The 24,465-nt window shown below is 39.5% G+C and overlaps 1 protein-coding gene across 5 annotated transcripts in view; it reads right to left on the reverse strand.

Annotated features, from left to right (window-relative positions):
* The window catches only part of LOC101739972 (protein purity of essence), a 68,456-nt gene that overhangs the window by 24,580 nt on the left and 19,411 nt on the right, over positions 1 to 24,465 (reverse strand). For 3 of the 5 annotated variants that reach the window (XM_062672431.1, XM_062672432.1, XM_062672433.1), the window contains 33 exons: positions 24,256 to 24,460; positions 23,600 to 23,652; positions 23,249 to 23,402; positions 22,709 to 22,873; positions 21,900 to 22,048; positions 21,545 to 21,651; positions 20,980 to 21,194; positions 20,293 to 20,456; positions 19,397 to 19,609; positions 18,895 to 19,059; positions 18,512 to 18,706; positions 18,197 to 18,381; positions 17,648 to 17,809; positions 17,442 to 17,574; positions 17,148 to 17,371; positions 16,472 to 16,705; positions 16,091 to 16,241; positions 15,875 to 16,008; positions 15,646 to 15,804; positions 15,470 to 15,556; positions 14,556 to 14,795; positions 13,583 to 13,763; positions 13,274 to 13,497; positions 12,898 to 13,045; positions 12,092 to 12,253; positions 10,097 to 10,262; positions 9,057 to 9,202; positions 4,896 to 4,967; positions 4,462 to 4,634; positions 3,498 to 3,774; positions 1,962 to 2,150; positions 1,181 to 1,279; positions 941 to 1,100 (listed from right to left, as the gene is read on the reverse strand). In XM_062672431.1, coding sequence (XP_062528415.1) covers positions 941 to 1,100; positions 1,181 to 1,279; positions 1,962 to 2,150; positions 3,498 to 3,774; positions 4,462 to 4,634; positions 4,896 to 4,967; positions 9,057 to 9,202; positions 10,097 to 10,262; positions 12,092 to 12,253; positions 12,898 to 13,045; positions 13,274 to 13,497; positions 13,583 to 13,763; positions 14,556 to 14,795; positions 15,470 to 15,556; positions 15,646 to 15,804; positions 15,875 to 16,008; positions 16,091 to 16,241; positions 16,472 to 16,705; positions 17,148 to 17,371; positions 17,442 to 17,574; positions 17,648 to 17,809; positions 18,197 to 18,381; positions 18,512 to 18,706; positions 18,895 to 19,059; positions 19,397 to 19,609; positions 20,293 to 20,456; positions 20,980 to 21,194; positions 21,545 to 21,651; positions 21,900 to 22,048; positions 22,709 to 22,873; positions 23,249 to 23,402; positions 23,600 to 23,652; positions 24,256 to 24,460 — 5,491 coding nt within the window. The remainder of the gene's footprint in view (positions 1 to 940; positions 1,101 to 1,180; positions 1,280 to 1,961; positions 2,151 to 3,497; positions 3,775 to 4,461; positions 4,635 to 4,895; positions 4,968 to 9,056; positions 9,203 to 10,096; positions 10,263 to 12,091; positions 12,254 to 12,897; positions 13,046 to 13,273; positions 13,498 to 13,582; positions 13,764 to 14,555; positions 14,796 to 15,469; positions 15,557 to 15,645; positions 15,805 to 15,874; positions 16,009 to 16,090; positions 16,242 to 16,471; positions 16,706 to 17,147; positions 17,372 to 17,441; positions 17,575 to 17,647; positions 17,810 to 18,196; positions 18,382 to 18,511; positions 18,707 to 18,894; positions 19,060 to 19,396; positions 19,610 to 20,292; positions 20,457 to 20,979; positions 21,195 to 21,544; positions 21,652 to 21,899; positions 22,049 to 22,708; positions 22,874 to 23,248; positions 23,403 to 23,599; positions 23,653 to 24,255; positions 24,461 to 24,465) is intronic. The other 2 variants (XM_038016106.2, XM_062672434.1) reach the window with 2 other exon arrangements.

Consider the following 24,465-nt stretch of genomic DNA (forward strand, 5'->3'; position numbering starts at 1 on the left):
ATACGATGATTAATGTGCTTACTGGCACTCGGGGAACTAGAATGATCGGAGTTTTAATTTTATTAATGTCTGTGCAACTTTTCGTCAAAATGCTTTTCCCAACTATTCGCTGGTAGCCTAAGGGCTTATTTCTGCTACGCTATGGCTGGTAGGTAAGCCCACGAGGCCGAACCTGAGGGGTTTCATCTATCATAGCACTGGTAAAAATATATATATATATATATAAACGAATTGCTGTTCGTTAGCCTCGCTAAAACTCGAGAACGGCTGGACCGATTTGGCTAATTTTGGTCTTGAATTATTTGTGAAGTCCAGAGAAGGTTTAAAAGGTAGATAAATATGAAAATGCTCGGGTTTCAATAAAAATAACAATTTTGTTTTCACTTTGATGCGTCCCCCGTCGGACGTATTCCTTTTGTTTGTTTTAAGTTTATTTTATACAAAAATGTAGGTCTTTTATTTATCGATTAAGGCACTACGAAGTCTGTCGGGTCAGCTAGTAACTTTAATATGTTTGATGCATGCAGCAGAGATGCGCATGTTGATATGGATGTGTGGAGTGACGAGAATGGACAAGATAAGGAATGAGTATATCAGAGGAAGTGTAAAGGTAGCAGCACCCCAGTGATTGATAAATTAAAGAGCGGACGGTTAGCGTGGTATGGACATGTTATGCGTAGAGAGAAGATGCATGTGACTAGGAGATGTATGGAAATGGTAACGCAAGATAGAGGGAGGTCGACCGAAGAAAGCATGGATGGAGTGTGTGAATGACGATATGAGAGAGAGAGAGGAGTGAGTGTAGAGATAAAAGAGAATTTAATAGAAAAAAATCGCTGTGCCGACCCTACCTAGAGGGATATAAGGTGAAGACAAAGAAGAAGATAAAATTATGGTTTGTGTAAATAACATTTTTTTGTGTGGTAAATATCATTCTCACCTCAATGGAGTTTGTTGATTCATCATATATTCACACAATAGAGTCCTCCAGCGTGCGTCAAAGTTTGCTGGGTCGCAGTGCTTGTAGATTTGACACGGCAGACGCAGGGCCATTTCCATTAGTAGTTGTGGATAATTATCGAACACGTCGAGAGCATGACCTGATAACATTATTAATTCAGATAATCCGATAGAAAATACTTAAAAGTAAATATAACAAAATAAATGCTGTCTTTCATACTTTTGACATAGTCCTTGACGAAGAACGGTTGCATGTCCGGCAATGGTTGAGGCGGCTGCGGTTTGAGCAGTTGCTGTCCAGACGGAGTCGCACCGGCACCTGTAGGTACGTGGAACGTTTATATAATCATCGAATACTAACAAACCTCCGTGGCTCATCTTATTGTGGGTGATTATCGTCGCTCGGATTTTGTACCGATATTTCCAGGGACATAGTAAACTACTACTAAGTTTGAAATACAGATACTTTTTCGTTAAGAGTCCATCCAATTTTTCATTTAAATGCTAGCAAATTCTTTTTTTTTTATTGCCCTTGTAGGCAAACGAGCACACGGCCTACTTGATGGTGAGTGGTTACCGTCGCCCATGGACTTCAGCAATGCCATTCAAAAATACATATGCAGCTCTGTAAACAACAAAATTGGACGAGACAGAACGACAGAAATATATATTTGTTTTTACTGTAACTGCATTTTTAGTGTAAATTAGATCGGATTTTTTATGGGCAAGCTGAGGGGAGAAATTATGTGAACGCTTTTACTTTATAAATTTAGTATTTCTTTAAACTCAAATGGGTAATAATAATGCCTTATTTTTTGCTATTTTTAAGGCACAATATTTTCAAATGTTTTTTTTTTATTACTGCCCTTGTAGGGAGACGAGTATACGGCCCACTTGATGATGAGTGGTTACCGTCGCCCATGGACTTCAGCAATGCCAAGCCGCTGTCTACCGAAATCCAATAGTCTCAGTATTTCTCGCCATTTTATTGGAATACGCACTGTTAGTCTTCTCTTTCCAATAAGGCAGCAGGTGAGCCAGCACGCGATAGCAGTGCGCGGGCGCGGCGGCCCGCTCCAGCGCTGCGGCCGCCAGCCGCGACACGTGCGCCGCGCTCGTCGCGCCCGCCGCGTCCGCACGCTGCGCCGCACCGGTCGACGTCGAAGTCTTCCAACGTGCCATCAGTACACCTGACGACACAATACTTTGTCTTGCTAAACAATTTCTTCTTTCGGTACCTTGATCTTAGTAGGGGTTGACCCAGAGGGACAATACGGGAAACGTAAACTTCACTGGTGGTAGGACCTCTTGTGAGTCCGCGCGGGTAGGTACCACCGCCTGCCTAGTTCTGCCGTGAAGCAGTAATGCGTTTCGGTTTGAAGGGTGGGGCAGCCGTTGTAACTATACTTGAGACCTTAGAACTTATCTCAAGGTCGGTGGCGCATTTGCGTTGTCGATGTCTATGTGCTCCAGTAACCACTTAACACCAGGTGGACTGTGAGCTCGTCCACCTAAGCAATAAAAAAATTAAAAAAAAAAAATAACACGTTGACTGCCATGTAGGCCAACGATGTCCCTACGCGGCGCACTGAAGTATTTATATCCATTACAATTTTCAATATTCTTACTAAGGCGTAAGAATATCTACTAGACTCTAGGAAAGACGAATCCGAACGTGCTGAGAATGAATCATGTCTAAGAGACTTAAGTATAAAACATACGTTAAAAACAAAAGAAGGCAAAGTTAGGCAATCCAGGCTCTCGCTCAATAACAGAAATCGACATAATTACTTCAGTGCACTACATAGGGCACCGATGACATACATTGCAGTCAATGTGTTTAATAACATATATAAGGTTAAATCATTAAATATTTTTATCATTTCTGTGAATAATAAAAACTTAAAGAAATACATAGATATATCTGTAACTCAAATTAAACTTGAAACTTTTTAAGGCAACTCATTTTGGAATTTTCAGATTTTCAGCATACTTGAATTTTCATCTTAGATTATAAATAAAAAAAAGGGTGCGTGTACGTATGTACGCGCGTAAGAAGTTATACTTTATTTTTATTAAATATATTTCTTTTCTTTTTATTTAAATTTTAATCAATTTGAAAAAAAATCGATTAAACATCCTCAAACACGCATATTGGACATCCCTTTTCTTGACATCGTATAAATTCGATAATTCTCGGTACGGTTCGGAAAGTTCACCTGCGCTATATTCAGAATCGCCAAGTTACGTCGGTCGTATTGTAATGAGCGATTTAGTGGGCAACTTCATTCTGTTAATTTTGTGTCACGGTGCGCGCGCATCATAAAATTTCACTCTCATCAATTTTTCATAACGCGCCTAAGGAAGTATAACTTCAAAAATACATTTATTATAACTACTATATTACAGTAATTGTTCCTTCCATTTCTAATCACGATTCCTATATGCATAGTAATTGTCTCTTATCTACCCGCAATACTGCAACCTATAACAAATAGATATTATAATACATTTATTCCAAAGAATAACAAACTCACTGAGCAGTCTCATTATGACGAGTTGTAATTCTCTTCGATTGGTCCTCTCGTGGATCGGTGGCAAGGTTTCCTCTCCCTGATTGTCGAGCTCCGACACCAACAGTTCCAGGCGCATGATAGCTAGCTGTAGTTCACCGCGCTCAGTACGGTCTTCAGTGGGGGCATTCTCTTCAGGTTTCATGTCCAATTCTGCTACTAGCAGCTCTAACAACCTGTCTAGTACGGCTCGATCGCGTTCCAAACTTGAATCCAAGTCGCTGGCTAGCATTAGGACGACCTATAGAAAATATATACACGTAATCATTTTTTTTTTCTTAGATGGGTGAACGACCTCACTGCAGACTTGGTGTTAAGTGGTTACTAGAGTTTTTAATTAATTCCATTCCACGACGCCCTTCAAGCGGCCAATGATCGGAGGCGCTGGCGGGACATTACAAGGAGCAAAATCCTGTCGACATATAATGGTCACGACCCTCAGCAGTGAGGAAACGACGCGAGGAGGAGGTTACTGGAGCCCATAGACATCTACAACGTAAATGCGCCACCCACCTTAAAATATAAGTTCTAAGGTCTCAGTATAGTTACAACGGCTGCCCCACCCTTCAAACCGAAACGCATTACTGATTCACGGCAGAAATAGACAGGGTGGCGGTACCTACCCGTGCGGACTCACAAGAAGTCCTACCGCCAGTGATTACCTAAATTATAACTTTGCGGGTTTGATTTTTATTACACGATGTTATTCCTTCACCGTGGAAGTCAATCGTAAACATTTGTTGAGTACGTGTTTCATTAGAAATATTGGTACCCGCCTGAGATTCGAGCACCGTTGCATCGCTAAATCCGAATGCACCGAACGTCTTATCCTTTAGGCCACGACGACTTCAAATATACAAATATACAGATAAATCGAAAATAAATTACTAAGACGTGACAATTTAATAAAATTCTTCTAAGAACATACCTGGAAGAATGGTATCGCTCGTACTCCAGGCAAATTCCTAAGAGTGGGCAGAGCGTCTAGAGCAGCCGAGAGCATGGACAGGCGCAGTGCGTGAAGCTTACGGCTTTCACTTTCGGCTTCCACGGTCTTTGAGGTTGACGCAACCGGTTGGGAAGAAGACGTCGATGGCCCAGCTGTGAAGTGATAGTTAAATTTAATACTCAAATCAAGACAAATTTCACATTTAATACATAAAATTAATACCATTTAAGAATATAGCATAGATTAAGTTGTAGCTTATTTTGTAATTTATATTTTATATAGTTATGAGTCTCAATTTGCCACTATAGTGAAGTTTTAACAGATGCCCGCGTGCTCAAGTAATAATGTAAGTATACATAATGAAAGCATTTGTTTAAGAGCATACAAATTATGCGTGTCATTCTAGTACTAGCCTGTAACAGCGACAGGCGCAACGATGTTAGAAGCCGGCATTGTCCCAACCGTCGGAGCTGACATCGTGTCTCCTAAAAACATTCACCATTTCAAAATGCTTCCAAATAACCAGAGATTAGCACTAGTTCGTTTAAATCTAAACATCAGAAGCGTGAAGTCAGATCTACCTTTAGCAAAAATCTTTACAGACCAATTCGTGAGTTTTTTTTGGGATGATGATATCAAATCAATCAAATCAATTTAAAAAACTATAGAATAGTCAACTTTTCTTTCAAAACGTTAATGACGAAGCCAAAGAACTGTATTATGTAAAATTATTTTAAATCTTCGGGTATCGGTGATTGTGGTCGAGTTTCAAATGTCGGGCAAACACTAGTGTAAAGAAATGATTATCATGACAATTAATACATTAGAACCAAAAAGAGAGATAGACGGAGTGAAAGAGGCAGAGAGACTTAGTCAACAGGCGGTTATAATTTGTACAATGGCCATCTTTGCTAGAAATCTGTTCCAGATAACATTTTTTTTTGCACAGAGATTTTGAAAAACTATACAATATGACTAACAATTTTTTAATAAATCTACCGAAATGTACCAACCCTACTAATAAATAATAGACAAACACAAGAATACCTAAATATGAAATGCAATGCAATGCAATGAAATGCATTTAAAACTTTCAAATCATGGATCTCCGACTTCATACCTCTAATGTCGGGAACTAATTAAAAACTTAGAACGCATAACAATCCATCATGCTTTAAATTTTATTGGATGTAAAATTATAATAAACATGCAAAAGTGTAAATTAATTATAATATTATTATATTAGCTATTATTAATATTAGCTAACTTTCCCATACAACCAATATTATTCAAATACCACAAGCTAGCAATGTAAATAAAAACAACATAACTGAAGAATTTCGTTGCGTAACATATTTTCATTATGAACTTTTCCCAATTTAGTCAAGTAAATCTCATCTAAATTGCTAATCTTTTACGATTTTTGAAGTGAAACTTCCTTATCGGCGTTGGAAAAAAATTTACCGTCACATTTTTCGGTTACGCGTCACATTTTTCCGTTACGCGCCATCTTTTAATTAACGGCTGTATGTTCTGAAGTATGGATGCGCATTTGAGAAACCGACCTCATGTCTCAAGGTGGGTCACGGAATACATTTTGTAATTGCAATAATCCCAGGTAACCCACTTAATATCACGTGGACCGTGCTATTATTGTTATTACGTAAAATAATAGGAAGAAAAGTACCAGGGTATTATGATATCAAAGAGATGTATTATTATAACTTTACTCTGACGTACAGCCTTCTTTATTAATTAACGGCTGTATGCTTCGATCAATAATACTACTAGATTCGCGATTAGCGCTTCAAAAACGGCCCGAAAAATAAGACCACAAATAAATTTGTGGTCTTATTTCAAATTAGTATGGTCCAATCATAGCCAACACTAAGACGTCAAAACGCTGCAATGCGCGTTCAAAAACTGAGTAAAAAACCACCGTAACACCAAGGTTTTGGAAGGAATATCTTTTTTTGGTAAATTTATATTATTAAGTGTTTTTCATAAAATAATAAACACAATTATATTGTAAATAAAACACAATTTACGAATATTGTAATTGTTTGGCCAATGTTTGCAACAAGGCACCAACTATTGTAACAAACATCATCTATTCTTGGACAGGGAATGCATAGAGTAGTTTTGTTATTTTATAATGTTATTTTTGTTTGTAGATTTCCTAGTAGCCCCTTGTCGCTGTGCACAATGGATATATATTGTTGCGAAAGAAAGAGGAGAAGAAATATAGAACCCTTATAAAAATTCTAGAATTGTTCAATGGTGGTGGCAAATCAATGCAAAAAGTATTAAAAAAACTTTATATGTATGTGTAAATATTTTAAGCGTATATGCTGAAAAGGATTTGTTTTCTGGGGGAAACGAACACAGCCATAAAATAAGCCTAAATTAAACTGATTATAGAAAAATTCATTGATATAAGATTACATTATATTTGTAAAAAAGAAACCGCTCATATAAAAATGACTTCTAAAAGACAGCTATATAACAAACTGAATCTGTTTAAAGGTAATTAAACCTACATTATTGTTTTAATTACTTCTGTATAAAGAATACGTGGAAAACATGTTTCGTGTTTCCTTTCATATTTTTTTTACTTTATTCAATTTTATTTTTTATCACCTATTTGTTGTAATAGCGGCAATGTAAAATATTATCTACTACTTTTTTGAATCTGTCAAAAATAATTGCGACCATACAAAACAAACCTAAAACAAATATGTATATTCTGCAACTCTATGTCTTTCAATACTTACTGTGTTCTGAGCATTGAAATGTAATACCAAGAACTACATCTAGTTCCACAATACAATAAGCACGAAATTTTAAACAAATATTTTTAACCTTATAAACTAGGCTTTAAGTATCATTTTAGAATAAATATTTTTGTACTGATGACTTTTTATGTTCAAGTGACATTTTAAATTTATTCCATAATATTCTTTTTTTGACGAAAGGACCTAAATACATATATTTTGCAATGGTAATTAAACTTTGTGTTTAAGTATTAAGGTTTATAATAAACTGAAGTCGTTAACATTATTAAACTTTTTTCTAAGAAATGAAGATGTTTTCGTGTCTGCAAACGTGGCCACTGGAGCGTCTTATTTTTGTTCCTGATCCTTAATCTAGTACTATTATTGATCGAAGGCTGTATGTTCTGAAGTATGGATTCCGATTTGAGAAATTGACCTCATGTCTCCAGGTGGATTACGGAAATCATTTTGTAATTCCAATAATCTCAGGGAGCCCACTTAATAATATCACGTGGACCGTGCTATTTATTACTGTTATTACGTAAAATAATAGGAAGAAAAGTACCAGGGTATTATGATAGCAAAGAGATTTATTAATAATTAACGGCGGTATGTTCTGAAGCATGGTTTCGGATTTGAGAAATCGACCTCATGTCTCAAGGTGGGTCAAACTTCACGAACCTCAGGAACCCCATTTAACACCACGTGGACCGTGCTATTATTATTAATTTATAGGAAGAAAAGTACCAGGGTATTATGATATCAAAGAGATGTATTATTAAAATGCTGTAATAATCTTAGTAGCAAAAAGGTAAAGTGAAATAATTGTATTATTTGTATTCATGTCTATGATAATAAAATCCTTTTGTTTAAACTTTATCTAATTTAACTTTATTTAACCAATTTCTAGAAAGTTGCATGTAGATCATTTTTCGAAAAATAAGGCCATAAACAAGTTTCACTTCTTACGTGTGTACACTAGTACACGCACACATTTTTTATTTATTACTGAGCACTGGTCATGCCGTGCTGTCTGTCAACACAGCAATAAATAATGCAATCTGTAAACCTTGAGGGATTTGGCGAAATAAACAAAACTGTATATGAAAATTTTGTTTTTTAATCAAACTCGTGGACGCTTTACTAAACATTCGATGCAAGACTTTATAGAAACCGTAAAAGATTGGCCAATTTAGATAAGATTTATTACTGACATAGGGTAGGACGATATGTAGGGAGGTGGGGGGGTCATTTATTATAGAAACTGTTCTTAAATGAAACATTTCTTAGGTGTCAGAATTATTAATAGAGTGCACTGCTGCCTATGACATCCTGAGCCCAGATTTTTTTGTTAACATTTACATAATGTTTAACAAGTCTTTCAGATCAGATAAGCAGACTGTCAATGTACCTAGAGGTTTTGCTTAACGATGCCCACAACGACCACAATGTTAACAACGAAACCTCATACCTCAATCGTATTTTTTTTTTCTTACGCAGTAATCCTTTATTAATAAATAACGAACCAAAATAATTTAACATAAATCGATTCACACAGTAGAACAAATCTTCCAATGCGCTTAAAGGAGGCACAGTTCCCAACATACTGGCTACGTTACCTCGTTGGACAGCCAGAACTCACTCTCTGTGCAAAGTACCAGCCAGCCTTAGCATCACTTGTAATCTCCTTCAAGCGTTTGGAGATTTCTGATAACTGTATTGTAATAACGGTTAGTCTTTCAAACCGGAACTTGTGACTGCCATTAAGTAGGTTGGCAATTTTAGAATGTTACTACTAACCATACGCGCTACTGCGTCCAGAAACTCCGCCAATACTGTCCGCGCCAGAGCCGCCGCTTTCGGAGCCACCGGAGCCCGGAACCTCGGCCGGTGACGTCCTCAGGGTGCTGCCGTCTGTCGCTGCAGTGCTGCCTTCATCGTCAGACCTGGATCCCAACAACGACGAAGTCAGTTTTATGCTCTTGGTATTTTTTATTGCTGTAGTGGATGGAAGAGTTCACGATCCACCTGGTGTTAAGTGAAGACCGGTGCAGCACACTGGTGACATCAATCACGTTAATATTTACACACTTACATAGCCTGGAATCTGGTGGCTGAAAATCAACGCTGTTCGATTCGTCTACTTTGAACAGTTTGGAAGTCGTCTTGATTTTTATTACACGATGTTATTCCTTCACCGTGGAAGCCGATTGTGAACATTTGTTAAGTACCTATTCCATTAGAAAAATTGGTACCCGCCTGCGGGATTCGAACACCGGTGCATCGCTAGATACGAATGCACCGCACGTTTTATCTTTTAGGCCACGACTGTTGTATTTAGTGTTTAATATATTTTATGTTAAATTAAATAATCATAATATTTCCGGACAAAAAGTTAAATTTTATATATGCATAGTGGCGGCTACGCATCCTCGGCGCCTGCGGCCCGATGGAGCCGCTCCGCTGCCGGCCGTCCAGTTGGCTCGCAACTACAGACACGTGCGACATATATGTTTTTAAATAACGCTGCTTTCGCTTCCCTGTAATTTTTAATCTAACTTCAGCTTTAATCTGTGCTTTCTCGTTAAACTTATACTCCTTCTGTATATTCTGAATTCTTCTTGTGGTGTTGACTATTATTGTGATAAAAGTACAAATAAACTTTATAAATCTTTTGTGAACTATCATTCAGTTCAAATCAAATCAAATCAAAAAAGTTTTATTCAGCATAAATGAAAGTACATACTTGTTGAACGTCAAAAGAACTACCGCCACCAGTTCTAACACCCTGCGAACTAAAACTACAATATATACAAATATTTTGTGAAATTGTAACACACCCGGGCGGTGAGACAGTAGCGTCGCTGTAGCCGGGCGCGGAGGGGGGCGGCGCGGAGGGCGGCGGGGGCGCGCGGCGCGGCTGTTCCTGAAGCGAGAGCGCGATCGCGAGCTCCACCATCGTGTCGTCGTCTGCGTCCGGCGGGATGTCCAATAGGGCTTCCAAGCCTACGAAAAATAAACAATATTATTATTTGTAATATTGAAAAAAATACTGCAAATTGAAGGATGACTATATAAACTGTAGGGGAATGATACCCCGCCCCGCTTAGCTTACTATACAGTTATTGTGCATATAGTAATGAGCAGCATACGTTAGTCAGTCAGTGGTCAACGTGCAGCGATCCACCGCGGTCGCTGACGCGAATAAACATGTAATTATACGTAGTGTTTTATTGACCGCTCCGCTGAGGTTTATGAAAGACAACACGCAACAAACAACCAACGCACACGCCTCCTCCTCCTTCATCTCTCCAATAAACTTCACACTTTTTTTCATATCTGCCATTCCATTCCATCGTACCACTACGAGGGCGGCACTGAAAGTTTCGGGAATTAACGAAGTGACACAACATTACTATTTAAAAATGTATTTATTGCTTTTCGAAGTTATTCTCCGCGAAAGTTGCCACATTTTTTCCATACGATGGAACCAATCATTGAAGCAACCATTCCATTCGGAAGTTGGGGTCTCCAAAATGGCCGTTTTGTAGGCGTCCACAGCTTCTTCAGGTGATGAAAATTTCTGTCCACGCAATTTATTCTTTATTTTAGGGAAAGTATAGAAATCATTAGGGCTTAGGTCGGGGCTGTACGGCGGATGGTCTAATAATTCTATGTTTTCTTGCTCTAAAAACTCTTTTGTTCTGTGCGCGGTGTGAGAACTCGCATTGTCGTGATGGAGGATGATGCGGCGGTTGCAGTTCTCTTTACGGAGTTCAGAAACGACCTGTGGCAAACAAATGCTAGCATACCATTCTGCATTAACCGTTCTTTGTCCCTCAAGAGGAATAGTCGTAACATGGCCGGTTTTGGAGACAAACGTGGCCACCATTTTTTTTTGCAACAATCCGTGAACGAACAATTTTTGTTGGCTTTAACTCATTTTCGAACACCCAAACTCGTGACTGGTTTTTTGTTTCGGGTTCGTACGCGTATATCCAGGATTCGTCACCTGATACAATGTTGTATACAGCATTTGAGGATCCTGCGTGGAATCTTTCGAGAGTTCTGACGCACCAAGTAACGCGAGCCGCTTTTTGCTCTTCACAGAGCGAATGCGGTATCCATCGGGAAAAAAACTTTTTTACACCTAATTGTTCATGCAAGATTATTTGTATTTGACTCATGCCAATGTCTAAAGTTGCCTGAATTTCGCGGTATGTCACATGTCGATCTTCCTCAATCAGCTTACGCACAGCATCAACGTTTTCTTGGGTGACTGCAGTTTTTGGACGACCTTGACGGGGATCATCACTGAGCTTGACACGTCCACGTTGAAACTCAGCAAACCAGCAATAAATTGTGGTTTTGGATGGGGCTTCATCACCAAATGCAGAAATCATCCGGTCAACACACTGTTTTTGTGTTAAACCACTTCGAAAGTCATGATAAATCATCGCTCTTGAATTTTCTCGAGTCAATTCCATTTTCTCAACGACTAAACAAGTTTGACAAAACCTCGTGACAAGACCGAGAATCTTTTTTTAAATAAATAAATGGTATTCGATTTTTAAAACCAAGGGGTTTTCAATTAAAAAGATTTTAATATGACAGGAACAGTGGAAATATTCCATTCCCGATACTTGTAGTGCAGCCTAGTATTTAGCTTACTTAGCACTTTAGAGTTTAATTCGTTTTTAGGTGTTACCACCGGAACTGGACGATTCACTTTGATAATGTACACTTAAGAGTATTTTAACGCTTGCTACAGCGCTGAAATATCGACAATTATTTAAACAAATTAGCAAGTCATGCTTCTATTAAAAACCACCAACCTCCATCAGGGGCGAGAAGAACCATAGGCTCGAGCGAATCATCGACGTCCATGAATTGATTGTCTTGATGTTCGTCACGATTAGCACTGAGATCGGACTCGGAGACCGCGGCCTCCGTTATGGAGCTCGTCGGCTGAGCTGTGGTCACCGAAGAAACAGCACCTAAATTCAAAATTAATTTTTTATTACGTTATATTCTAGTTATATATCGAAGCACGTTAAGACTAGGTGTCTTTCAGTGGTTCGTATATTTCGTCAGTTTAATTAATAAAACATATATTCGAATGTATACGGGTTTTGTTGTTCGATATATGACAGCGGAATCCTAAAAAAGGAATGTGTGACAAGAACTGATATGTAATCCTTCGAAGCAAACTGTTAACTGACTTGTTATGAACAGTTTTACAGCTGTCCAAGAACTGTTATATCTTGTTTATTTATATGCTTACAAGAAAAATCTAAGGTCTGCAAATTTAAGCAAGGCCAATTTTGTTCATTTCGGGCTCAATTGACTCCTGAGTTCCATGTAACCGCTCTTTATCTTTAATGATCAAATTCTTCTGTATTCGTGTTTATCACTCCACCCTACAGCTGAATCACCACCACCAAAGTGGGATCTTGAATAGTAAAATTTATCATTACATACGAGGTGGCGTTATGCTAAAATTGCATAATATTTTTTTTAGAACAGGACGTCTACTGACCCTGCTTGTAATGCATAAAATAATAAAATTGATCCCATCTAGAGAACAATAACGAAAGTGATGAACTTGCTGGTTTAAGTCGGTGAATTTCATTTTACTTACCGGGTGTATTCGGTGGTGACGGAATAAATACACGACGCCGTTTAACTCTCGGTCTAAGAACTCTCATCAGGGCAGCTTTAGTGCCGAAGCTGATACTTTGATCCTCGGCGAGTAACAACGACAGATAAATTTGATTTCCAAATTCGATCTGCAAAAGTATCGCTACCTTTAATAAGGGTCTTATGAAACTTCGAGAATATAAATTAAACGGAACCACAAGAAAAGCACTAGCTTTCAAATAAAAAATGTCAAAATTGATTCACCAAAAAAACTTTTAACACACATAAAAAACAGTCGAATTGAGAACCTTCTTTTTTCTATATCGCTTGAAACTAATTTATAGTCTAACTGTATTCTAATATGTTATTGCTCTTACACATTCATGATCTCCGTGCAGTTGGAATGCGTGTATTGTATCAGCGAAGGCGTGCAATGTCAGCTCAGAGTGTCGAAGACCATACGAAAGAATCCCAGGAGGTCCCCCAGCTGTAGACTTGCAGGCGGCTAAGCGCCACAGCACGCTCGCAAGTAACGCACACAAATGTGGCTCCTTATCTTTTTCGTCTTGACTCGTATTTTTCCATAGAGCAGACCATTCACCTAAAAGCAAGTCATTTAATAATTATGTAACGAAGTTACCTTTGAAAACTTCAATCGGTTTCAATTGTTGTAGATATCTTCTTACCAGTAGATGGTTTCTGCGGCGTAGGAGCGCTATATTTAACTAGATGAACTGGTCTCGCCACAGCGACACCTCGGGCTAGCAGGACAAGCCGGAAGTACGCCTCCGGGTCAATGTTATGAGGGTCCGCCGTGTCACGGAGCTCGCGTAGTGATGTACATACGTATTTTAGTATGGCTTGATCCTATCAAATAAAGAAAAAATACTTTAGCGATATGCATTTTATTAGAGACCAAATCAAACGGTGACTGTACGCTAACTTGTATGTATGAACATACAACTCTCACAAATAGCCAATGTGAATGGATGAAAACAACCTGACATAGTTATAATCTAAAATTCAATTTATATATTGATTTCAATCGTAATCTATGCATTCGCACAACTTGTATTATTGTGTTTTTGTACAAAAAAAAACGTATGACAACTAGGTGTTCTTCTTGGTCTTGGTTGCCGTCACTACGGAGCGTATCCGCGTTACTCAGGTTCTTTTTTTTTTTATTGCTTAGGTTGGTGGACGAGCTCACAGCCCACCTGGTGTTAAGTGGTTACTGGAGCCCATAGACATCTACGACGTAAATGCGCCACCCACCTTGAGATATAAATTCTAAGGTCTCAAGTATAGCTACAACGACTGCCCGACCCTTCAAACCTAAACCCATTACTTTTTCACGGCAGTAATAGGCAAGGTGGTGGTACCTACCCGTGCGGACTCACAGGAGGTCCTACCACGAGTAATTACGCAAATTATAATTTTGCGGGTTTGATTTTTATTACACGATGTTATTCCTTCACCGTGGAAGTAAAACGTGAACATTTGTTGAGTACGTATTTCATTAGAAAAATTGGTACTCGCCTAAGATTCATGTTGAGCGATGCACATCGGTGCATCGCTCAACATGAATGCACCGGATGTCTTATCATTTAGGCCACGACGACTACACGACGGTTCTATATAACAATAACAAACGTGAACCTTGTACTGGTGATAGTTGGCATTGTGCACGGCGCGCAGCAGACACTGCGCCCGCGCGTGCAGGTGCGCGCTGGCGGGCGCACACAGCAGCTTCCTGGCGGCCTCGGCCCCGTCCTCCGCTCCGCCCGCCGCGCCCACCGACGCGGGCGTGCCGGCTCCCAGCTCCAGCGTCTCCAGGGCCGCACAAGCGAGGCGCTCTAGAGGGCTCGGCTTCCACATTCCGCTACTGCCTTCTGCCTCCTGGTCATTGGAATTAAAGTTAATAATTTTACTGGTGGTAGGACCTCTTGTGAGTCCGCGCGGGTAGGTACCACCGCCCTGCCTATTTTTATTTTTTTTATTGCCCTTGAAGGCAGACGAGCACACGGCCGACCTAATGGTGAGTGATTACCGTCGCCTATGGACTTCAGCAATGCCAGGGGCAAAGCCAAGCCGCTGCCTACCGCTTAATACTCTCCACAAGCCTCTTTTGAAGGACATGCCGTGCCGTTAAGCAGTAATGCGTTTCGGTTTGAAAGGTGGGGCAGCCGTTGTAACTCTATACTTGAGACCTTAGAACTTATATCTCAAGGTGGGCTGCGCATTTACGTTGTATATGTCTACTAGCGACCTGCCCTCGCTTCGCTTCGGTAACATTAAAACACACAAGAAAAAAAAAAAAAAAATTAAAAAAGTAGCCTATGTTCATCAGGGACAATGTCGGCTTCTAATGGAAAAAGAATTTTTCAAATCGGTCCAGTAGTTTCGGAGCCTATTCGAAACTAACAAACAAACAAATCTTTCCTCTTTATAATATTAGTATAGATGGGCCCCACTAACCACTTAACGCCAGGCGTCGTCCACCTATCTAAGCCATAAAAAAAAAACTAAATCATTCGGTTGTTTAATATATTATATGATTGAATCCTACATACCTGTACGATTTTGCTAGATGACGGACAAGCAGAGGGATCTTCGCTTTCATCGGGCCAGCCAAATTGTTCCTTAGTCTTACCGTAAACCTAAAAAATTAAGGTACGACATTATCAGAATTTAATTTTACCGAAAAGTACAAGTCGTATAAATTGTATTCGTAATCGAAACACCTCACCTTAACCGAATCGACCATTGTAACAGCTTCAGCGTCCGACGAAGGTCCGAAGTTTATCACCAATTTTTTATCTGACTGAAGTGATTCCTCACGAGTCAAAGGCATGTCGAACCAGCGGTTGCGAGTAACGTTCGTAGTTTGTAAGGAACGACCCAGTATCTGTAGTATTAAGAACATTATTAATAAGTGGTTCTATTATTGTTTTTCTGATCAACTAAATATTACTTACTTCTATATAAGCGGGAGTTTTCGTAACATCTTGACTGCCCAGCAATACTCGGAAGCCACAAATCACCATATTCGGGTCTGAATTTATGACTTCCAAAGAAAATCCAGTCACTTTGGTAGACACTACATACAAACCTACAAAAATAATTATTGTGTACTTAAGTCATAGAATGACTATTAAATGATGTAAATAAAGTAGTCCTTGTATGAACCTCACCAGTTGTATTGAGTCGGTGTTTGATTAACGCAGTATTGTATACTTGGAGAAGATCGTTTCCACCAAATTCGATGTCATTCATTACAACACAATGCTCAAAGAAATCTATAGGGAACTGAGTTGTTCCGTTGGCACCCGACTTAGATACGGCCTGTAATTAAACGTTGATTGAAATTAGTTGTTTGACAAAAATGGTTTTTTTTTTACAATGACGAGTACAGATAAACTAATAATCATATACTCAATAAATTAGATATGTGTCAAATTCCTTATTTTAAGTGTTTGGTGACATAATAAAATAAGAATCGTCCAAGAATCCATAGTGTATGTACACCCTACTATGATCGCACAAAGGCTCGTCACTGGTCGAAAGAAACCTACTTGATGCGATTTCCGCGGCGCGTGGTGCGTGTTGGTGCGGGCGCGGCGGCGCGGCGCGTGCGCGGGCTGCACGCTGGGGGCGAGCCAGTACCCAGTCTTGTCCGGGTTGGCCGCATACATGCGGAGGCTACCGTCTTCACACAACAGAATCAACGTGCTTTTCTGTTCGCCTCCGCCGCCGCACCAGTGGCGCACCGCCACCATGTCCGTTATCTTGGCTTTGGCCGGGACGACCTGTACAAACGTTGATTTACATGTTTGATAAAAACAATATATACGTTTCTGATGATGCACAAAGATAGTACTTACAGCTGTTGAAAAGATTGTGAAATAAAAATCATGAGAAAAGCTTTTCTATGCAATTAGTATTTTTTAAATGTATAATTCACCTAAAATCCATAAAATTATCATTACTATGACATTTCCAAGAGAATGGCCAAATAAGCTCCACAGCAGCTCCAAGAGACAAAAATTTTTCACTCATTTTACGTTTATCCAAGCGGTCGGATGTTGATTTTATAAATTAATTTGCTTTTAATCAACTAATTTAAACTTCTGTAATGAGTTAAAGGATAAGATAAGTCTAATACGTGCCTATACCAAAAAATACTCTGGAAGATTGGACTGTTTTTTTGTTAACCCCGTATTGCATTGTGAATATTTCAGTCATATGTACCTTTATTTCTTGCACGAAAATGTTAGTAGGTGTCAACATAAGCACGACCGGGTTGTTCGACGCTTGCATGACAGCTGTGATCAGGCCGGGATGTCCGGGCACCTCCGCCCACTGACACAGCGACTGCACGCCCCCCTGCTTGCCGCCGCCGCGACCGCTCCCTTCCTTCTGCGTTGCGGCCGCCGACAACGTGATCATCGCTGTTCCTAATATAAAGAAATAAACTAGCTTAATGCATATGGTGTACGGTATCGGAGAACAAAAGATTTATACTTTTTTTCTATAAATTATTACCTTTTAAGCTCTCCTCAACAGTGTTCAACGGAGCAAGGAAGCTTTTGCCTTGAGCGTACGAAAAGAATAACATTTTCAATGTATGCGAGTAGTATATGGAGACTCCACCACCGCCAACCAGTCCGGCCACGTCCTGAACGACAACATTATTAGCGTTATCTCTTAAACGTCACTATTGTTATCTCTTTTTTAAATAAAAAAATTACCTGTATTTCAGGATGGAGTACTTCAAGAGTGTTGGTAACGTAGAAGGTTCCGAGGCTCGCCCTGGACTCTTCACTCATGGGCTGCCAGTAGATGTGGCCGGCAGAGCTCATGCAAAGCATGTGCATAACACCGTCTTGGTTCACGAAAGTTACATCTCGTACCTAACATGAAGAGAATAGTTATCCTTGTCTGCTAGTCGAAGTAATTCGAAGAAATTAATAAAACTATAATTTACTTGGTATGTTTTGTGAATTGCTCTTGTTTATGAGCGCATCTAGTGTTTCTAGGTCTCTGGAGATCACAAACATCGCAAACAATAAGTCTTATTGCTATTGGAATAACGGTTACCCCTTGAACCATTAAGTTAGTAAGTTGAACTATTACCTAAACACGGGTCTCTCAGCATAAAACCACTGCTAATTGTGAAAATGTATTATGTTGCGAATTTCATCTATAATCAATCCTTAGCGGCCATTCGTTATTACAAATTTTAAGTAGATACTATATCTTTTTAGAATGCTAAGTTAATTTAAAATAAAAATACTCACGTTTCCACTAGGTACGAGGAAATGATGCATAGGGTTGTTCAAATCCTTGCTGAGGTCATAAATCTTGACAAAATCCGAAGTTATCAGCGCAAGTTGCGTCTGTGATCCAGGCAGCCATATTGCTTTAATTACATAGTTGTTACCCTCTAGACCGGTGTTGAGAACTAGGTGATCTGCTACTGCACCTAAATAAAAAGTCAACTATAGCATCTATGGTGAAAGTATTAAAAGGTTTTAGTCCATTTAGGCTAGTTTTAGTCCATTGATAAGAAGACCTTTAACGAAATCGAAATTAGATAAAGCGCATGTTCTTACCTGCACTGTTAAAGGTCAGGACATGACATTCCTTGAGACCGCAGACTGCGAGCAAATCTTCATTCCACGGGTTCCCGCCGAGACTTAGAACCGTGAACGGTATCGGCGCGGATGACAAGCGCGTTAGCGTAAGTTTATGTTTCGACGAATCAGCTTGTTTCAGTAAAGTTGATAGCTGGAGAACTGTGATCTTGCCTGTAATTAAATGAATCATATTTATCTATGAAGAGTAATGTTTTTAAATCGTTTTGTGCAATTATACTTGTAATATATGTATTTACTTATTTAATATTTTATGCTTTTCTAAATGTAAGTAAAACTTGTTTTCTTATTTGTAATTATTTTAAACAAATAGTATATATAGTTTTAAGCGACAGTCAGACCTTTCTCGTGAGATACAGCTAAATGTTGCCTGCGTCCTTGAGGCGACGCCAGGCAACACATGGCAACACGTCTTAGTTTATGTGCAGTCATCAGTTGCCTGATTGTTTGTCCGTTTTCTCCAGTGTATGACATGCGCACGTTCTCGAATGCGCCCTCTTGTGAACCTGACAAAAAAAACAAAGTAAAGTAAAACTCACAAGAGAAAATTAATTTTTCCTGCCCTCTTTGAACGTTATGACGACTATATATCGACGCTTGAAAGGCAAACGTGACTAAGCAACAATAACTGCTATATACATAAATGATAGGCAATAATCATATTCGATGCGCAAAAAATATATATTTCTAGGTCTATTAAAATCATTTCAATCTTACAGGTAGATTCGTTAAAATATTTTTTTTTCAGGTATTTCAAATTTAAATTAGTCTACTGTAAAGTTCACGCATTGTCGCTTAGTAACGTTTGCCTTTCAAGGGTCGATATGTACAGTGCGGGTGTACCTAACGTGGGCAGCATGAGGTTGTCTGTGTGCGTGAAGCGTTTGTCGCCGAGATGCAGATGTGCGAGTGCCCGCATGGCGCGGCCGTGTGCGCCCGTGGGAGCGTGTCGCTGGCACGCCGCACGCACGGCCCCGCCCAGCGCCTCCAGCAGGCGGCGCACGCGCTCCATGCACGCGCCCCATCCGCCGTACGACGACAGAAACGCGCGACACCCTAGTACGTCAACCAAAATAAAATTAATAGCATTCGATCTAGTAAATACGAATTTAAAATTAAATAATTGTTCAACTTTTTTCTGTTAAAATTATATATCGTCGTTGTTAAACCAAAATCTGCTATGTGCACTTTTTGAGATTTTTACTTTTTGACCTTTTCGTATAGTTCACAGCCCTATCTACCGTATAAAAAAAACTGTTATGTGTCCCTATAGCTATATAATATTTATATATAGCTTTCATTTGATATAGTTCTTAAAAATTCACCTTCATATTATAAAATTTTATACGAAAATGTTTTTACTCGATAATTCAAAATAGAGTTCTTGCACATAGCAGATTTTGATTTGACAGCGACGATATATTATATTGCATGATGTAATTTCATAATGTAAAACAATACATAAGGCGTGTAATTTCACTGGCATTAGTATAATATTACAAAAAATACCATAGCTTTTTACTATTTTGGAGATAGAATCCATCACCTCATTAGCTCAGTTGTTAGTAGACAGGAACTACCGAAAATGCTACTTTTTTGAGGACATTTGGTATCCGAGATCTGACTGTACTTGTTTTGTTCCGTATATGCTTTCAATACACATAAAACTAAAAAACGTACTTTAGAGTAGAAAGCAGAAAAAGATTCAGATTATTCATCGACTAGTAATAAAGGAGTACCTTGTATGTTGTGTGCGTGCACGGGTCGTCTGGGCGGAGTCATGAGCGCGGGCGCCACCGGGCTCGAGGGCCGGCGCCGGATAGACGGAGCCGGAGTGCTTTCCTCTGCACCTGTTCTGGTCCCCGCGGCGCCGCTCACGGAACGCTTCACCAACGCTTGACAGCTGCAACAACGTACTCATACAATATTTTCCAACTATTCTAGTAGACTCGAGATGTTATTCTAGATTCACCGAGCTAGTAGATGAGCTCACGGGACTCAGACCGGGAGTGTTGCTAACACTGGCCCTCGCAAAATCTACCGCCGTATCGGAAACGCGACCCACTGAGAAGATACGGCAAGAAACTCAGTGGGCTGTGTCAATGGGATTTATTGATATATTATATTATAATGGGAATTAGTGTAATATTGTAAAATTAAATATGCATGCTTTTATTTAGAAATTATATCAAATCAACATATTTTTTTTAAAGCGTATGAGTAGCGCGAGGCATATCCGAGTAAATGTTATGTTACAGTCATTACGCCGGGCAGTGAAATACTCAGCCTTGTTCGAAAGAAAGAAACTTCATAGAGGATACAATCAAGTGCTTAAAAGCTGAAAACAAACAACTTACTAGACGTTTTACTTGAAACTTGAGAATTTTGTTGTTTATATAGAAAAAAAAACGGTTGTGAACAGTTACCTGGAGTCGGGCTTGGCGCCACAGTCGCAGAAGAAGTTCCCGAACTTCGCATAGGATACATCGTGTCCTCTGTGACAGACTCTTGCGCACACAGTACACACGCCGACGCCATCGACCATCTTGCACGTGTGACAGTGATACCAGTGTTGGTTCATGAACTCGCGTTGAGTCACCGTGAACGTGCACAGCTTGTACTGGAGCATAGCATCTTCATCCTAAAAACAATTGTAACGTTACATTATAAAGGAATTCGGGAATCGATGTGATTATTTACACAGTGGCAACACTTGCAGGATACGTTGTTTTTTTTTTATTACGTAGACGGGTGAACGAGCTCACAGCTCACCGGGTGTTAAGTGGTTACTGAAGCCCATAGACATCTACAACGTAAATGCGCCACGAGACATAAGTTCTAAGCTCTCAGTATAGTTACAACGGCTGCCCCACCCTTCAAACGGAAACGCATTACTGCTTCACGGCAGAAATAGGCGGGGTGGTGGTACCTACCCGTGCGTACTCACAAGAGGTCCTACCACCAGTAAAAGAAACTGAAACGGAAACTCACCGAGTCGTCGGCGCTAGTGTCGTCTTCGTCTTGTTGCTCGTCAGTATAATCAAGATCAAAGCCAAGATCAGCAGGTGACTCCCATGTTGGACTGACTGAACGCCAAGCTAAAGGAAACAAAATCGAGTATTAAAATTAAAATTTTCCTAATTGACAGATTCTAAAATTAAATTAAAATCTAAAATTACAAATAATGCAATAACATTACAATGCTTTTTTTTATTTGAAATTGTTTTAATTTTATTTTTGTTTATAATTATTTATTTATTAAAAACTATACTTATATTATTACTATATTAAAATTACTATATGTATATATAGTAAATATTTATTTCATTTAATAATATATTCTTACATTGCGGCGGTGAAATGTTGATAGAGTGCAAGGCGTCAGTTAAGTAAGACAACAGAACGCAAGCTGATTCGATCTGCGGTGCGAGAGTACCGTCCACTTGTCCTTCCTCTAACTTCTCCAGTATTTCCGGACTGCTCAGGTTGTCGACGCTGTTAAAAATTTTAATTTAAAAAAGTATTAAAGCTGAAAACTGACTGGATAGTATTGTAGTTTACGTTAATTTTCCTATTCTTAATTATGTACAAACTTGGATGATAAATTTTGATTACAACAAGAACTAAAATTTCACACTATTATCGGGAGAATTAAATCAAAGTCACAAATTGGAGGAGAGTGGAAAAACATTGGATGTTTTATGAGCGCTTACAGAGGAGGTATGTGGAAATGGCAAAGGTGGACGTCTTTATTTGACTGCATTATACGAGCGGACGAACCCTCAGCCCGCATGGTGTTAAGTGCTCTGCTCACTTCGAAACGTAAGACCGAAGTCATAATGATATTGCGTAACCATTGACCCATGATTCAATTCAAATGAAGAACATTTTTTTGAAATTTCACTTAATATTTATAATATATTTGTTCAGAAACTACTCACGTGTTGTAATAACTAGTAGAAAGTAGAGAGAAGAGGTTTTATTTACCTTTACCTATCTTTTAATAAACAATGTGGTAATTATATTGTTTTATTAGTTTCCAAAGTAAATAAATAAAATAAGTTTTGTTATGATTATCTTCAACAATATCTATAATTAGTATAGATTTTTAGAAAGCAATAAGATATAATAGACCATCAAGGAGTTACCACTGACCAGGTGGCGAGCCAGCCCACGGCCGCCGGGAAGAGCAGTCTGTGGTCGGAGCCGGCGTGCGCGTCCGCCAGCCGACACATCTCGCGCAGCAGCAGCGGTGAGCACGCGCTGTCTCCGCACACGCTGATCAGCGCGGTCAGCATCCGCTCACTCACCTTCTCGTTGCTGTAAACATAATAATGTTAATATACCATCCTTATGGCCTTATGAAAATGAGATCGATATCTTTTGTTTTTAATATTTATAATAAATTTTATCTATTTATTTTCAGTGATTTGGGATTTATCCTCTGTATGTATGTTTATCTTTTGATTTGTGAAGTATATTTTTCGATGTTAAGGCAAAAGGCTGGTTTTAATTTTAATAATATTATAAGACTCTCGTTATTAAATCTCCTAATCTGTGCAATTTTAGAAATAAGTAATAATAAGTAATACTTTCTCTAAATTTTTAGGTAAGTTAGGTTAGGTTAGGTACGTCACAATATATATAAATATTTAATAGGCGTTTTAGTTTCGACTAAATATCAAAATTACTCACCAATGCAGTACGACATGTTTGCAGAGAGCAGAAAGTAGCGTGGCATTGTCATTGGCCACGTCGGTGAGAGGGGCGGGAGGCGTCTCCACGGAGGCGGTGGGCGCGACGCTTGTGGCAGGAGGACCGTCTTTACCCTCCGACCAACTACTCGTTTCTGATAAACATTATATGCTTTATTAAAAAAAGATAACAACTAGATTAGAATGTTACTATATTGAAATGTTCTCACCAATGGATAATTCAAATATATATTAAGCAATTATCATCTGTATTTAAATTCCCTGGATAATACACAGAATAAGTACACGTGAAACGCTTCAATTATGTATTGATTAATAATACGCAACTTACCCGAATTACCAGACTGTTGAGCAATTTCTGATTGTGGTCTCGGTGCTGGAGAACTAAAACCAAAATAATTAGTTCAATTTCTTTTCTAACTTTGAAACTATGCTGAAGCCAATTTTTTTTTTGTTTAGATGGTGGACGATTTCACGGCCCACCTGATGTTAAGTGGTTACCGGAGCACATAGACATCTATAACGTAAACGCCGCCACCCACCTTGAGACATGAGCTGTTTTTTTTTTATTGCCCTTGCAGGCAGAGGAGCATACGGCCCACCTGATGGTGAGTGGTTACCGTCGCCCATGGACTTCTGCAATGCCAGAGGCAGAGCCAAGCCGCTGCTTACCGCTAAAGTGTTTTTACAGTACAACGGCTGCCCCACTCTTCAAACCGAAACGCATAACTGCTTCACGGCAGAAATAGGCAGGGTGGTGGTACCTTTTTTCTTTAACTCTGAGGAATCCATTTACGGATACTCGGTCAAGGGGGGTAACGTAAACCCCATCGAGCTCCACCACACCGGCTACACCAGATCTACGGTACCGCAGTGCGCGCTGAAGGGCGTTGGTACCTACCCGTGCGGACTCACAGCACATCCTACCACCAGTAAAAAGTACCAAAATTTTAGTACTAGAATCGTTGGTAAGTGACGCAAACTTACGGCGTGTCGAACACATCGACGGGCACGTCCGCGTCGTGGCGCTGCGGCGGCGCGTCGCTGGCCGAGCGCAGCACGCGGCTCAGCGCGTTGTGCAGCACCGTCGACACCGGGTTCAGTAGCGTGTCGGGGGCTGAGGACGTGGGCGTCGCCAGCTCTGTTTCGGTCGGAGTCCCATTCGCAGTGGCCGTATTGCCATTTGTCGCCACTGCA

This window comes from Bombyx mori, chromosome 15, assembly GCF_030269925.1.
Source record: "Bombyx mori chromosome 15, ASM3026992v2".
NCBI classification, from domain to species: Eukaryota; Metazoa; Arthropoda; class Insecta; order Lepidoptera; family Bombycidae; genus Bombyx; species Bombyx mori.